The sequence below is a fragment of the Sinocyclocheilus rhinocerous genome, unplaced genomic scaffold, assembly GCF_001515625.1.
Source record: "Sinocyclocheilus rhinocerous isolate Xijiao unplaced genomic scaffold, SAMN03320098_v1.1 scaffold1310, whole genome shotgun sequence".
In the NCBI taxonomy this organism is placed as follows: domain Eukaryota; kingdom Metazoa; phylum Chordata; class Actinopteri; order Cypriniformes; family Cyprinidae; genus Sinocyclocheilus; species Sinocyclocheilus rhinocerous.
The window spans coordinates 44,159-59,673 of record NW_015635534.1 but is presented as its reverse complement, the minus strand read 5'-3'; the positions used below and the strand labels follow the sequence as shown (position 1 = coordinate 59,673).

At 37.4% G+C, this 15,515-nt stretch overlaps 3 protein-coding genes across 4 annotated transcripts in view; all 3 read right to left on the bottom strand.

Moving 5' to 3' along the window:
* Positions 1–792, bottom strand: part of LOC107747189 (GTPase IMAP family member 4-like) — a 3,219-nt gene extending 2,427 nt beyond the window's left edge. For both annotated transcript variants that reach the window (XM_016561622.1, XM_016561623.1), the window contains exon 1: positions 621–792. The gene's annotated coding sequence lies outside the window, so the exon portion shown is untranslated. The remainder of the gene's footprint in view (positions 1–620) is intronic.
* Positions 793–1,012: 220 nt separating this feature from the next.
* LOC107747133 (mitochondrial dicarboxylate carrier-like) lies at positions 1,013–10,170 on the bottom strand. Its single transcript, XM_016561562.1, has 11 exons — positions 9,728–10,170; positions 6,812–6,931; positions 5,890–6,004; positions 4,952–5,000; positions 4,829–4,870; positions 4,708–4,751; positions 4,562–4,632; positions 4,187–4,279; positions 2,825–2,902; positions 2,691–2,747; positions 1,013–2,596 (listed from the first exon to the last, which is right to left on the bottom strand). The coding sequence occupies exons 1-11, from the start codon at positions 9,815–9,817 to the stop codon at positions 2,495–2,497; spliced, it is 861 nt and encodes a 286-aa protein (XP_016417048.1). The 5' UTR covers positions 9,818–10,170; the 3' UTR covers positions 1,013–2,494.
* A 1,645-nt stretch (positions 10,171–11,815) lies between these two features.
* On the bottom strand, positions 11,816–14,864 carry LOC107747134 (claudin-9-like). Its single transcript, XM_016561563.1, has 2 exons — positions 14,830–14,864; positions 11,816–13,143 (listed from the first exon to the last, which is right to left on the bottom strand). The coding sequence occupies exon 2, from the start codon at positions 13,111–13,113 to the stop codon at positions 12,460–12,462; it is 654 nt and encodes a 217-aa protein (XP_016417049.1). The 5' UTR covers positions 13,114–13,143; positions 14,830–14,864; the 3' UTR covers positions 11,816–12,459.
* Positions 14,865–15,515: the final 651 nt, after the last annotated feature.

The window sequence follows — 15,515 nt, the reverse complement described above, 5'->3', positions numbered from 1 at the left end:
TTTTTAGACCGATGAGCTTTGTAAAAATCGAAGCGTTTCAAAAAGGCGGGGCATAGAGGAGAAACAATAATGTACAGTATGTGGAATATAATGTGTTTTTTGAACCTTAAACCGCATAAACACATTTCATTACACCAAATACACAAAATAATGTTCTTTTTAGCAGCATCATATGACCCCTTTAATCAACAGCACAATATGCAGAATGTCCTGTTGTTCTGCTCCTTATTAATGTAAAATAATACACAAAATGTTCAATTACAAATTTTTGTCATTGTATACATAAACATTCAATATCATTTAAGGTATGTGGCCATATTTGGAAAAACACAATCTAAATATATAAACTTGAATTAAGAACTTTTATGTTCATCATTGCCTCAGGTGTGTAGCTATACTTATGTATATCACTGAGGCATGCGCTGTACATCGATCACAAGCGCCCAAAACTTGCAGTTTGTTCTCATACGTTTGTTGTTCATTTTGTTAGATGTGATCTAAACATTATGGCTTGAAACAGATTGAACATTGACAGACACGTGCTGCAGTTCTCTGGAAGTTTCGATCCGCGCCAGGCAGTCACGTGATTGTAAACTGTGCATGAAGAGATCCATACTCACCTATGCGAAAAACAGCTCCATTACGCTTCTCTTCACAGGTTTTACCTGCATGCAGCTTTGACAACGCACTGAAAGCTGGTTGGTATGAATGCGGAAGTTGTGCTTCTGTCCAGTTGCAGACTCGCAGGAACTATTTTCAATGGGAAGTATAGCTAAAGCCTGTTCAAAAGTAGCTAAATGTCCACTGGGTGGAGCATGCATGAATATTCAAAAGTTGTCGGTTTACTACGGAAGCCCCAAGTTAAAATGTCAATGCTTTTGCGTTCTCCCGAGAAACTCTGGGTTAGATTTGTTCCACATTGTTTAAATGGAGGGAAACCTATATCAATTTGTTTGAGTAAATGTACGAGCTGAATACAAAAATATAAATATACACATAATCCCACCGGATGTTCTTGTGTTAGTACATTTATTTCCATACATTTTCATTTCAGACAAAATACCGCGTTCTGATGAGACAAAATTGCATTAGTTTGCATATTGGCATTTTTCTCAAGATAGAGAGCAGCTTAATTTCACCCAATTCAACCCTCCATTTTCAAACCCTAAATTACAAATAATTTTTTAGAAAAACAAACAAGCAAACTAACTGTTATAGCACCCACATAAACTCGCTTGCAAACCCTCGATGCACACAAGCGGCTCTGCTGGACACCAATAGATAAGGCTTCTCCAGTGTTCATTCTTAGTGTAAAATCATTTAAAAAGCCTGTTTTTAAGCATATACCAATATGGCCATATACCAACGTAATCTAAAATATTAAGTTTAAAGTAAATTTGAGATAATTGTTGCGTTATTATACGCTTAGTTTAGGATAAGTCCAGATATCCTCGGGACCAAAGCACAAAACTGAATTACTACAAGTATTTTGTGCAACTTTTTCACTAAACGCCCCCATTACCTCAACACTAAAACAACTACATGCACATTTGCAGAAACTACAGTAGATCTTACAATATTTCAGTCACAGATCCGTGCCGATCGTAAGTTTTCCAGCAGAAATATTACAAAACGAACAGGAATATAATGAAAACTGAAGTGCAGAAGTGTGACTCGTCTTTCACATTGAAGATACACAGCTGGGTCCCCATCAGTCAGTTGTTTCTGGTTTTATTTTCTTCTGTGATGCTTCAGAATTTGGTTATTTCCAAGTAAAACTTTAATTCTGTCCCCTCATAGCTTTTCTGTGACCCCTGACCATTTTGTCAATCGAACCCAGCAAACAGTCGAAAATACAGAATTTCTACCATTAAAACAGTTTAGCACAATACATACAGACTGAATGCAACTGTTTAAAAACCAATATGGACCGTTTTGTTTGTGTCTTAAAGGAACGGTTCAGCGAAAATGAAAATTCTGTCAATTTTACTCACCCTAACAAAACAATTTAATAAATGGAAAAAGAGTAACTGTTCAGAGGAAAACAAAACAGATGTTCAGCATAAAGAACATTGTACAGGTTTGGAACAACATACAGGTGAGTAAGTTATGATATAATGACTGAACTCTTCCTTTAAAACGTCTCATCACGTTGCAAAAGAAGAAGGATTTAAGAACAGCATAAAAAATAAAATAAAATCAGAATCATCAAAAGAAACCATATCTATCCTGATAGATAACATCTATAAGCTAAAGCTCACCCTGAAGAGATGAGCGTACAGTCGTTTATTCCCAGAAGATCCCGCTCTCCTGTCAGATGAGCGTTATGACGGGTTGGCACTCGGATAGTGAGGAATCATCTTTCGTTATGTTGGTTCGGCTGCATTGTGGAGTTGGTTATGACTGTGTAATGTGAGATTTTCCAGAAATAATATTGTGGAAGTGAGAGCAGCTTCAAGAGGAGGCCAAAGGGAAAGGGTCAAGAAGTCAAAGTTCAGCTGACCACGCGGATGCCGAAGTATTTCCTCAGCTGCTCCAGGAAGACGAAGGTCAGGACCGTGTGAGGAATCAAGCGGATCCCGGCCGGAACTAAACCCTGTCGTGTGATTGGACGGTGGGAAACATTTTCCAAAGGATCAGTAATGAAAAAGACCTCAGTGTTTAATGAATACATGAAGCAAATCTGGTACCTTGTAGAAGGCTAAGGGTCCCAGTTTGGCAGTTTCAGTCAGGCAGTGAATCACACCCTAATATACAAAAATACATTTGATTAATGAGCAATAAAGATAATGAGACAATAACCAGAAAGAGAGAGGAAACTCACTCTGTATTCTCCTTTAGAGTTCATTAATCTCGTCTTTATTACATCCAGCGGCTGGCAGAGGAACGTCGCACAACCTCCCTGAAGAGAGAAAAAATGCCATTAAAATCTTCATTTATTTATTTGAAGTTATATTTTTATCCATGGAAAAAAATAAAAATAAAAAAAATAAAATAAGTAAATAATAATAATTATTATTATTATTTTATAACAATTAATTTATCAATGACTTAATGTAAATATATATCAATAAATTACAATTATAAAAATATTTAAATAATTTTACAATAAATATATTTCAATATGAATTTACTATACACACATGTACATATACATTTTTTTACATTTACACACACACACACACACAAGTAGCTAGATAGATATATGGATGGATGGATGGATGGATGGATGGATGGACAGGTGATAGATAGATAGACAGGTGATAGATAGATAGATAGATAGATGGTAGACAGACAGACAGACAGACAGACAGACAGATATATAGATAGGTGATAGATAGATAGATAGATAGACAGACATACAGACAGACAGTCAGATAGATAGATGATAGATAGATAGACAGGTGATAGATAGATAGATAGATAGACAGACAGATAGATAGATACAGGTGATAGACAGACAGATAGATAGATAGATAGATAGATAGATAGGTGATAGATAGATAGACAGGTGATAGATAGATAGATAGATAGATAGATATATGATAGATGGTAGATAGATAGATAGATAGATAGATGATAGACAGACAGACAGATATATAGATAGGTGATAGATAGATAGATATATGATAGATAGATAGATAGATAGATAGATGATAGACAGACAGACAGATATATAGATTGGTGATAGATAGATAGATAGATGATAGACAGACATACAGACAGATAGATAGATAGATAGACAGGTGATAGATAGATAGATAGACAGACAGACAGATATATAGATAGATGATAGATAGATAGACAGGAGATAGATAGATAGATAGATAGATGATAGACAGACAGACAGACAGATATATAGATAGGTGATAGATAGATAGACAGGTGATAGATAGATATACAGACAGACAGACAGACAGACAGATAGATAGATAGATAGATAGATATATGATAGATAGATAGATAGGTGATAGGTGATAGATAGATATGATAGACAGACAGATAGATAGATAGATAGATATATGATAGATAGATAGGTGATAGGTGATAGATAGATATGATAGATAGATAGATAGATAGATAGACATTTTACTAATCAATAAAAACTAGATGTCCAATACTGTCCATTAACTATAAGTTATCAAGAATAGCCAGTGACTGGCCAATCAGAGGCTTCGATACTCACAGCGATGAAGCTGGACAGGAAGTGTGTGAGTATATTATCTCCCATGAGTCCTGTGCCCAACACCAGCTGCTTGGCCTGATCATAACACGCCAGCTGACACAGAGAGAGACACGCTCAGGATCATTTCATCATCATAAACACTTCATCTGACAGATGCCTTCGTCCACAGCGGCTCACAGCGCATTCAGGGGATCATTCCTCAGTTTGTGTGGGAACCAAAGAATATCTGGCCTTTTTCTACATGTTATGCACTTATTCTGAATAGTTCATAGATCATCAGAAAAAAAAAAAGTCTAATCTGATTAGCCAAATATATTCAATAAACGGAGAAACTTCATGAATTGCAGTCATTCCCATCATGCACTGCTGTCTCACCTGTCCGACAGTGACCAGGGCTCCTCTGCTGGACGCCATAGTGGCTCCTGAGAACAACTTCCTGGTTCCCTCTGAGAGAAACACACGTTCAGAGAGACACATTCAAACATTTCCAGATGATTTTAGAGATCCAGAAACGTCTTTACCTTCCCGCCAGACCCGGAAGAGTCCGTCCAGCGCGTGTTTATAGCTGCGAGAGACACAGATATGATTCAGATTAATCACGTCATGACCGTCTGGAGTGATTTTAGACCTACACACACTCACTTTCTCCTCTGCTCTGCAGGAAGCTTCATATCGTTCTGCATCCTGTGGAGATCAATAACATGAAAAACACTCACACTCGGCCAGATGAGCTAGAAACACAAACACAAACCCTGCAATACACACCGAACGTTAACCATATCCGCTGGAGTCCCGATGAAGCCGCCGGTGAAGCCTGTGGAGAAACACACAATATGTCTTCATCTACGCATCAGGGTTAATATTATTCTTTCAAATAACATATCTAAAACTGCAATAAAAATTATTATAAACCATATAGACATATTTATGAGAAGTAGTAGTATATATTTATTTAATGCCATGTCAGCATCTTAGGCTATTTTCACGGCAAAAACAATTAAAAAAATACAAGCATAACAAATACAATAATTGCGTAATTGTGACTTTTTATCTCTTTAAATTTTATCTTGCAATTCTTTAAAATATATATATTAAATTTGAGATACAAAAATTCTCTCTTTAGATATAAACTTGCAATTCTAAGTTTACATCTCGCAATTTTTTTTTGTAATAAAAATAAAATAAATACAAATTAAAAAGGAAGATTGCACCTTTTTATTTAACAATTTTTATATAGCAATACTTCTTCCAATTGTATCTTTGTCTCACAATTCTAACTTTTCTTCTCAGAATTGAAACGTTTATAGCTCACAAATTTGGAAAAAAAGTGAGAAATGTGAAATGAATTTTTCCACATTTTTTTTTAAATACTGTGAAAAGAAACATGCTTCCATACATATAGAAACAAAAATAAATAAAACACGCAACAAAATTACAAAAAGTTTAACTAAAATGAAAACTGAAAATATAAAAATAATAAAAAACTAATTCAGAATATTAATACAAACTATAATAGTAAATCAACAATACTAAAATAGCACGTATGCATGCATATGTAATATATATATTGCATATATATATTGCATATTATATATGTTGCATATATAGCGTTGATACCGTTGCATTGCGTACTGCATGATGGTGATGGTGTTCATCATGAGGTGTTTGGTGATTCTCTGCTTTGTAGTGGTGTGTGTTTTTACCTCCAAACGCGCCCAGCAGGACCTTCTGATAGAAGGGCATGGGTCCCTGACCGCCGCTGCCCATCATGTCTCTGACCGTCTCATAGATGGCAAACCTGGTGAGAGAATACGACATCTGCAGAGACAGACAGAGACAGATTCATTAGCATTGCATGTGTATTTCATCAGCTTCAGTGTAAACAATGTATAGCCAGTAAACACTAACAATCTTAATCTCATACTTAACCATGAGAGACTGACTTTAACCGAAGAGCTGCTGTTTCATGTATTTCAGGAAGAGTTTCTGATATATTCAGGGCAGTGTATTAGCTGACAGTTCAAAAACGTGTGTAAGGCAACACTTTATGTCACAATATCCACGTTCATAAAAGAAACCTGCTGTAAAATTGCTTAATTAAGGTTTCTATCAAATGTATCACAGCTTCTGCGTTTCATATATTTATGTTGTTACACAAAACCAAATGCCATTCATTTTCTAGAAAATACCTCTAATCAGCTGCATTTAAACTACATTCGATTATTATTATAACTTTAACTGTTGACAATTTATTTGGAGAATATGTCCGCCTATTTTCCTCTCACTTTGTAAAATACTGAAAGTTGTTTATTTGAAGGAATGAAGTCTACAATACTGGAAAGATTTTCTGCATTGTGCATTTTCACCGAACAAACAATGTGGATGGATTTGTGTGCGCTTCTTCGGGACTCAAACTCTGTGACTCTTACATCAGTGTCTGACCCTCACACACGCTCAAACAGCAGATCCCGATCACATGACCTGACTGACATTGTAAGTGGGAAAGTGACTTATTTCATCAAATAAGTTGTTTCTCCAGTTTTACAGGCGTTACCGCTGCTGGGTGTGTGAATGTCAGCTCGTTATTCCCAGATAAATCAAGCTGATCTGGGGTCAGGATCTGACCTGTCTGCAGAGGGAGGCGCTGAGGCCGTTATAGAGCGCCAGCACACCGTCGTTCTTCACCACGTGCATCGCCATGCCAACCATCCTCATCTTCACCTCCTGCTGCGTCTGCAGGTGCACCTGCCAACATCAGCAATATCATTATTATTACATCAGATCACATCAGCAGTACAACGAATATTTGCAAAAATCGTTCAAAAGTTTGTGGTCAGTAAGATTGTTTTTGAAGTGTCTCTTCTGCTCCCCAATGCTGCATTTATTTGATGAAAAATACAGGAAAAACAGTAATAATGTGAAATATTACAATTTAAAATAACTGTTTTCTCTGTGAATCTATTGTAAATGTAATTCATTCCTGTGATCAAAGCATCATGACTCCAGTCTTCAGTGGCACATGATCTTCAGAAATCAGTCTAATACGCTGATTTGCTGCTCAAGAAACATTTCTGATTATTATCAATGTTGAAAACAGTTGCGCTGCTGACTATTTCTGTGGAAACCGTGACACATTTTGTTGTTCAGGATTCTTTAAGGAATCAAAAGTTCAAAAGAACAGCATTTATCTGAAATGGAAATCTTTCGTAGCATTATAAGTGTCTTTACTGTCACTTTTAATCAATTAAATGCATACTGGACAAATAAAAGTAGCTCTAGTGCGTGTAAAATTTGATTATACTATGCTCACTTGAGCATTAAGTACCTGTTGCTACATGCAACAGGTTGTAACAAAAACTCACTGACAAAACAGTACACACACACACACACACAGTACTGCTCTGTGGGAAGTTTGAACAGAGGCCAATGGTCGCTTTCACCAGTGCGCCAACAATAACGTCACATGTCTTTCTGCTCAAACACCGTAATTATTTAATAATGCAGCTGTGCATGTGTAACTCAACAGTCAATCTCAAGTTAATTTACACATGCAGATGCATGTTTGAATCTTGTATTAATGTTTTAAGCACACACAAAGGTAACTGCACTCAGACTGTCTCTCATTAAACTCAGATCTCTGAAGGGTGACTGGGTGACCTTCGTGTCAAGCAGCTCTTCACAAGTGTTTTTGGCTTCAGTATGTGGTTTTATGGCGCTTATCTGTGGCTTTTGTTTTGGTTTTAGTGGAGAGCAGACAAATCTGAGATAATTCAGTCTGTTATCACAGATAAACAAGAGAGCACTCAGACGGTTTAAAACCAGATAAAGCATAGGGGACAAGCGTCTCAGCTAGCAGACAACTGACTGTTTAGCAACTCACTCTCTTTCTTTGAATTCATTCATTCATGTCTCATTCACAGGCCACCTGATACTTGAAAAAAGTGAAAAGTGAAACTTTTTGGGGAAAACCAAAGTACAGCTACGCTCTTAAGAGCAGAGGTAAACTGAAGGACAAACAAGACACAAAATTATCAAAGTCCACCAAACCGGACTCAACTGGACCTGCACACACACACACACACACACACACACACACACACACAGATGGCAGACATGTGCTGATCACACACGTCTGTAACTCATGAGGAATCTGGACAAAAGCATGCATGGACTGCCAGCTCGCTCACATACACACGTATTGATGTTATGGCATGATAGTGAACTGTACAGTTCCTGTCCCATTAAGAAGCACAGAATGAGCTGATCCTAAAATACCACTGGCCTTTAATATAAATGTACCGCATACAGAACATTTGCAGCCTTTCATTTAGAGCATGCATGTGAAACACTTAATTATAGCTCTGGAAAACAATTAAGACACCCATCAGCTCTATTATAAGACCAAATGACTGTATTTGTTTCTGTAATCTAGAACAAAGTTCTGACCGTAGTGTCCTTCACTGCGGCTTGAGGACTTTAGGACCTGACCTCCGTCCTGTTATAATGTGATTACGCACTCATTCATTTGGTTTAATTATATAGGACATCACATGAGACCTAATCAGATCACAAACTAGTATTCAACTATGTGCTTGTCAATGGCTATTTTTTTTTCATAACTGACAGGCAAAATATATCAATATTAATTCACTTTAGGAAATTAGATGTACATAAAGTTGCTTAAATTAACACTTATTTTACACAAAATTTCACCAAAATCCACTGAAAAATATTTTAAAACATTTGACAAGGCTGCAAATATATATATTTTTTTGAACAGACAAATGTCTTTCAAGGATTTTATGCAGATATTGTTAAAATAAAATATATAATTTTACGTCCAACAAATTGTCAAATTTACTAGACGTAAAATAATCATTATAATTTGACGAGACTGTCAGTGGAATGGACAAACTACTTCTCTGATTTATCGGACATAAAATATTCATTATAATTTGAAACAGGCAAACTGTTAAAATGGCCCTATAATCTGTTTTATCAATTCAATGCAATTTGAAAAAAAAGCCTGTCAGTAGATTTCTAAACAGACAAACTTCTTTCAAATAATATTATGTTGATGTTATCAAAATGGTCAAATGTTATTTACCTAATTTACCAGACATAAAATATTCATCACATGTTGACATGGCTATCGGTAGAATTTGGAACGTATTTGATGTATTTCAAAGATTATGAAGTTGATATTCTTAATAATAATATTATCCAATTCGTTTTACGTAAAACATTCATTACAATTTGTCAAGACAGTCAGTAAGTTGCTATTATTTTAACAGTGTTAAATTGGACAAATATGATCGGAATTATCGGTCTGGCCGATATATTGCTCTGGAGTTATTGAAAGCAATCAGTTAAGGTTAGCAAAAGAGCAATATACATGTCTAACTATGAATTGTCCAAATGAGAAACTCCTTTTCTGTTGACTCAGACCCAAACACTAGTCCTGTCAGGTGCTCCGGCGGCGGAGGATGAAGAGGAGGCCGCTGATCTGTCACTAAACATCCGCCACCGAGAGCGTCTCACCTTGACCAGGTCCAGCGGGTGCGTGCAGCAGGCGGCTCCGCACGACGCGATCCCACCGAAGTACCAGCGCGACATCCGCTTCTCCGTCATCTCTCCGGTTACCGTTAATCTCTCTCTGGTTCGATTCTGAGCTGCGCGTTGCGGACCGAGTGTGTGGATGATCTCGCTAATCTTCCGCGAGGTCGCGAGCGCACCGGTGATCCCAAAGAGCACGAGACATCTCGAGTGCGTGGCGTGCGTGACCGGGGCGCACAGACAAACAAAGTTCACGAGCAGCCAATTGCTCGCGCGGAAGCTGGAACGGCCTCCCGGTGCGCCAGATCCACCTCCTATTGACACACACGCATTACAATAAACACAAAAAGAGAGAAACGTGCATCTGACTGCTCGGCGTTCATTGAGAGCGAGCTCTGGACTCTTAAAGAGACAGTAGCCGCTGAGATACTGGATAGAGTTCGCTAAATTACTGCACTGTCACTTTAAGAAGAAGCACTTCCTCATTCTCACGTAACTTCTAGAGGCGGCGGTGGAGCCACTGCACTGACACAACTGAGCTGCTGTGCTGTTGTGTAAAAGGTTTAGTTAGCCAATAAACGTTTGTTCTTGAGACATGTAGCCTGCTTATATTCCTATCGGACTGACTGATTGGGTATCTCTTTATAATGCCAATTTATAATGTACAATAATCATATATGTGACCCTGGACCTCAAAACCAGTCTTTGAAAGCTGAATAAATAAGCTTTCCATTGATGTATGCTTTGTTAGGAAAGGACAATATTTTGCCGAGATAAAATTATTTGAAAATCTGGAATCTGAGGGTGCAAAAAAAATAAATAAATAATAAAAATAAAAAAAACACAATATTGAGAAAATCGCGTTTAAAGTTGTCCAAATGAAGTTCTTAGCTATGCATATATTACTAATCAAAAAGAAAGTTTTGATATATTTACAGTAGGAAATTTACAAAATATTGTCATTGAACATTTACTTAATGATTTTTGGCATAAAAAAAATATTGATCATTTTGGCCCATACAATGTATTGTTGGCTATTGCTACAAATATAGCGTACCTGTGCTACTTATGACTGGTTTTGTGGTCCAGGGTCAATAATATCTAAATAATCTATTTGTCGTCTGTCTGTTTCTTCAATTTCAAAGTAGCATACTACTTGATACAGTATTATCAAAGCATCAGTAATCTGTATGTATGCTTTGACAATACTGTATGTAAAAGGGAGGTAAAAAAAATAAGTAGTAACAATAAAAACAAACAACAACAACAACAACAAAAGCTTCCATTAATGTTACCTATCTATACTGCATATGATTTAAGGTGGTGAAATCATCCACAGAACTACTACTGAAGGTGAGATATCCATATATAGTCAATAATTAATAATTATCCTTAATATTTAACTGATGGGATTTTACTCTTTTTGTGCTAGTGGTGTAATTATCATAAGAAACAGAGATTGAAAAACAATAAGAAGAAAATTGAATGAAAAAAAAACAAGCTTTGTTTATGTTATCTTCACTCTTTCTTTCTTTCTTTTTATGGTATCTCTCAAACCATAAAATAAAAATTTTTGGCTCACCAAATAATATGTAAATGAATTTATATTTCATTGACATATTGTATAAATTAAGTTTCTATATATAAACATTTGTGGAATGGAATGGTTCCATAAATGTTAACGGTTCATCATGGAACCATCAATACAAGTAAAGTCCCTTTATTTTTGAGAGTGTGTGATCTTGGAGGCTTGGGTTTGACTGTCTTCTTGTGGACAGTTGCAGTAATACGGTACTGCTAAATCATCACTTATTAATAATTTCCCCTTTAAACCATCAGGGGTTACAAATTAACCCAATGTAGAGCCAACCAACATGCCTCTGCCTGTTCTAGTACACTCCCAAAACAAAATCAAGACTTTGTAAAAGAGCATAATAGGACCCCTTTAAAATAAAAATGATGTCATACACCATTATGTCGTTCTAAACGAATGTTATTCATTCTAGCACAAGTAGAAATTCTGAAAAGTTATTTTCCACATGAAGACAAACTGTCAAGTTCCAAAAAAGACAAAAGCATTTTCAAAAGTATCATAAGAGTAACATAATTAATAAATGTTTCTGTGTGTTGTGAATAATCTGTAGGCTTACTGTATGTTTATGATATACCTGCTGAAAAAAACCCCCTGCTAAAACTAGCCTAAGCTGATTAGCTGGTCTTAGCTGGTTTTAGCTGGTTGTTCCAGCTGGTCTCCCAGCCTGGGGTGCATTCCCCAAAAGCTTTGTCAGCTAACTATTGTCGTTTGTTCCACTGAACTCTATTGATAACGACAGAACTTGCGACCATAGTTGTTTTTGGAAAATGTACCCCAGACCAGCCAAGACCAGCCTAACAAGCTAAACAAGTGGCCAAAACCCCTCTAAAACCAGCCTGCTGACCAGCTAAAACCAGCTAACTAGCATAGCTGTTTTTTCAGCAGAGCAAATACAAATGTCTATAAAAATGGATAATAAAGAGCTAATTAAAATCAAATAAAAAAGCTGCATAAAGTCTATGCAAAATTCTCCTTTTGCGTTCCACAGAAAAAAAAATAACAGAGTACAGTTTTTGAATTACATAATAGTGAGTAAATGATAATATTCCTGCATTTCTGCAGATTAAGGCTTCTAGGTGAGCACTAGGACACAGTTTATCCAGGCTGAGTCTTTTACGCTCACTTACACAAAGACCTTCTCCGGTTTGCTCTCTGCTGTGGACGGAGGGTTTCTTTTGGCGCCTTTTCCAAAAACAGGCATGGCTGGAACTCCAGGAGAGGTGGAGCCTAAATACAGCAAAGCCCCGCCCACCAGCATCAGCACAGTCACGCCCCATCCCAGGTAGAGCGCCGATCCTAGTTCGCGTTTAAGCGGGGCGGCGACGTTCGGGTCGTGGAAATCGCGTATCACGACATACGCGGTCCAACACACTGGCAAAAGGAAGAAAAACGCAGCCGCCACGAAGAGCGCCGCACCGACCCGCACCAGCCGAGCTTTGGTCTCGTGCGCGTCGCCCAGGCAGCGGGTGCACTTGAGCCCGGTCACGCTGAGCATGAGCGCAAGCAGACACAGGAGCAGCGACAGCACGCACAGGGCGCGGCACGTCTGGGCGGAGCCTGAGAGGGCGAGGCCGGAGTCATAGACTTTACACTGCAGGCGGCCCCACTGCGACAGACACGTCATCCACAGCCCCTCCCACAGCACCTGAGACACCACCAGCTCGTCCCCCACGAACGCCGACACGCGCCACCAGGGGGCGGCACAGACCAGGATCCCGAACGCCCAGCCTGCTACGCCCAGGACCAGACCCATCACCTGAAGACCCGTGTTTGCCATGACTGATCGTCAACCGAAGACTGATTCACTCTGCAAAACAGAATGCATTTTTTTTAAAGGTTAGATTTAGAAAATAGTTTGATCCTCCCTGATAAAATAAAATAAAATAAAATAAAATAAAAATGATAATGATTATGTCCGCAGTGCAATTTCTGCTGTCGTAAATATTTAGATTTAATAAAATAGAATCTTTTTATATAAATGTGACCCTGGTCGTACGTGTCACGAATCCGGTCCACGAACTTCCGTCTGCTTGCCACCAGAGGTCACCCTTCCATTACATTGACTCTCACACTACACAAACTGTTGCATGTCATCCCGGACTACATATCCCATCATCCATTGCACTGATTGCACACAGCACTGATTGCACACAGCTGTAACCAATCACACATTCACTATGTAACACTCCCTCTGATCCCTTTCAAACTGCCGAGTATTGTATAGCGTTTATCACTCTCATAGCGATAGCTACTCTACGGAGCCTGTCTAGTTTTTCACAGCCTTATCTTAGTCTTGCCTTGTCTGTTTTCTCGTGTCCTGATCTTTGCCTGTGTTTCTCGGATTCCCCCTCTTGTCTTGTCCTATTTGGATACTGTTTGCCCCTGCCTGGACCTTTGCCTTGTACCTGGATTTATCCCTCTAGTCTCACCCTGTTGATTCTGTTCGCCGATCGTAGACCCACGCTAGCCCTAGGAATATTCTTGTGTCTTGCCCTTATATACCTGTTGCCACTGTCTGACCCTTGCCTGTCTCTAACCATGTCTGCTAATAAAGCTTCGCACTTGGATCCTCACGTCTCGTCAGCCACGTAACAGTAAGTCACACGGGTATATTTGTAGCAATAGCCAACAACACATTGTATGGGTCAAAATGATCGATTTTTCTTTTATGCCAAAAATCATTAGGATATTAAGTAAAGATCATGCTCCATGAAGATAACTTTAAAGGCAATTTTCTCAATATTTTGATTGTTTTTTTGTTTTGTTTTTGTACCCTCAGATTCCAAATTTTCAAATAGTTGTATCTTGGCCAAATATTGTCATATCCTAACAAATCAATACATTAATAAAAAATAAAAAAAGACCCTTATGACTGGTTTTGTGGTCCAGGGTCACAAATAGAATCAAAATTATGCATTAATAATTTATTTTAATAACTTAAAAGTGATTATTTCTATTAATTACAAACATCATATCATAACATCATTTGAAAATTATGAATTTCACTATGACGGTTAAGTAAGAAACTCTTTAAGTAGAGAATCTAATACTGATCAGTAACACTAAATGTTTCATTAGTTAACAACACTAGCTAATGTATTAACTAACAGTGATACATTTATTACAATGTTTATTAATGTTGGTTAATACAATGTTCATTGTTAATTCATGTTACATGTTATTAAATAATATTACCAGATATAACCTTTGATTTTAATAATGTATTAGTAAATAATGATATTTCCATTAACTAAGATTAATGCATGCTTTAGAAGCATTTTTAATTGTTAACAATGTTTTAATAACTAATATTAACAAATGAAACCTTTTTATGAAATGTTACCAAAATCTCTTCACTTGTTAAAAAACAAAATTCTTATTGAACTCTCTAATCCTCACCTTACTTAAACTGTCAGCAACATAATTAAAAAAACAATTCAGAGTTATAATTCAAAGAAATTATTTTGCAAGATGAAGTTTCTTCAGTACTTACAGTGTCTGAGGAGCGTCTGTGTGTGTTGTGCTGTTGTTGGACTCTCATCTGTGTTTGTAGAAACACTCTCTTTGTTCTTGCATGTGGGAGTAAATCAGCATCTGAGCGACAGACAATATCATCTCATAATAATGTCCACACACAGCATAAATACAGCACGCACTTATGCAAACGCACACAGAGAGAGAGAGAGAGAGAGACACAGTCATGCGAACACATGCAAGCACACCACCACAAACACATACACTATACTGTACATTCATTAGAAAGCCACATTGCAACTAATAGACACAAATATGTTTTTTTCTGTTCACACCAAAGCAGTAGGTGGCAGCATGGAGTCATAAGAGACCATTCAGCAAATTCAAGACTATTATCATTGTAAGAACTAACCGTAAAAGGTGTTTACGTGACCCTCTTCAGTCACATTCACATACTTGCCATTATTCTGATTATCAATGCTAATTATTTTCTCGCCAATTTGTCACTATTCACTTGTAACCCAGACAATTTGAATCGGTTTGTTGCTGGCATTTTGATTTGCCAACCCTGCCTCGTTTTCTTACAGTGCTGCTGTGCTTGTTTAATTGGCTCTCAGATGAAAATAAAACTGTATTTAGTCCACTTTATCTCTAAATGATGACTGATATGCGCGCGTACACACACACACACACACACACACACAC

What these genes read in the sequence shown, in the direction of transcription:
- LOC107747133 (XM_016561562.1), bottom strand. Translation starts at nt 9,817, where the DNA reads ATGACGGAGAAGCGGATGTCGCGCTGGTACTTCGGTGGGATCGCGTCG. An exon ending in CCTGCTGGGCGCGTTTGGAG is followed by an intron (nt 5,001 to 5,889) that starts GTAAAAACACAC and finishes GTTTCTCCACAG; the next exon opens with GCTTCACCGGCGGCTTCATC. An exon ending in CCCTGGTCACTGTCGGACAG is followed by an intron (nt 4,280 to 4,561) that starts GTGAGACAGCAG and finishes TCTCTGTGTCAG; the next exon opens with CTGGCGTGTTATGATCAGGC.
- LOC107747134 (XM_016561563.1), bottom strand. Translation starts at nt 13,113, where the DNA reads ATGGCAAACACGGGTCTTCAGGTGATGGGTCTGGTCCTGGGCGTAGCA.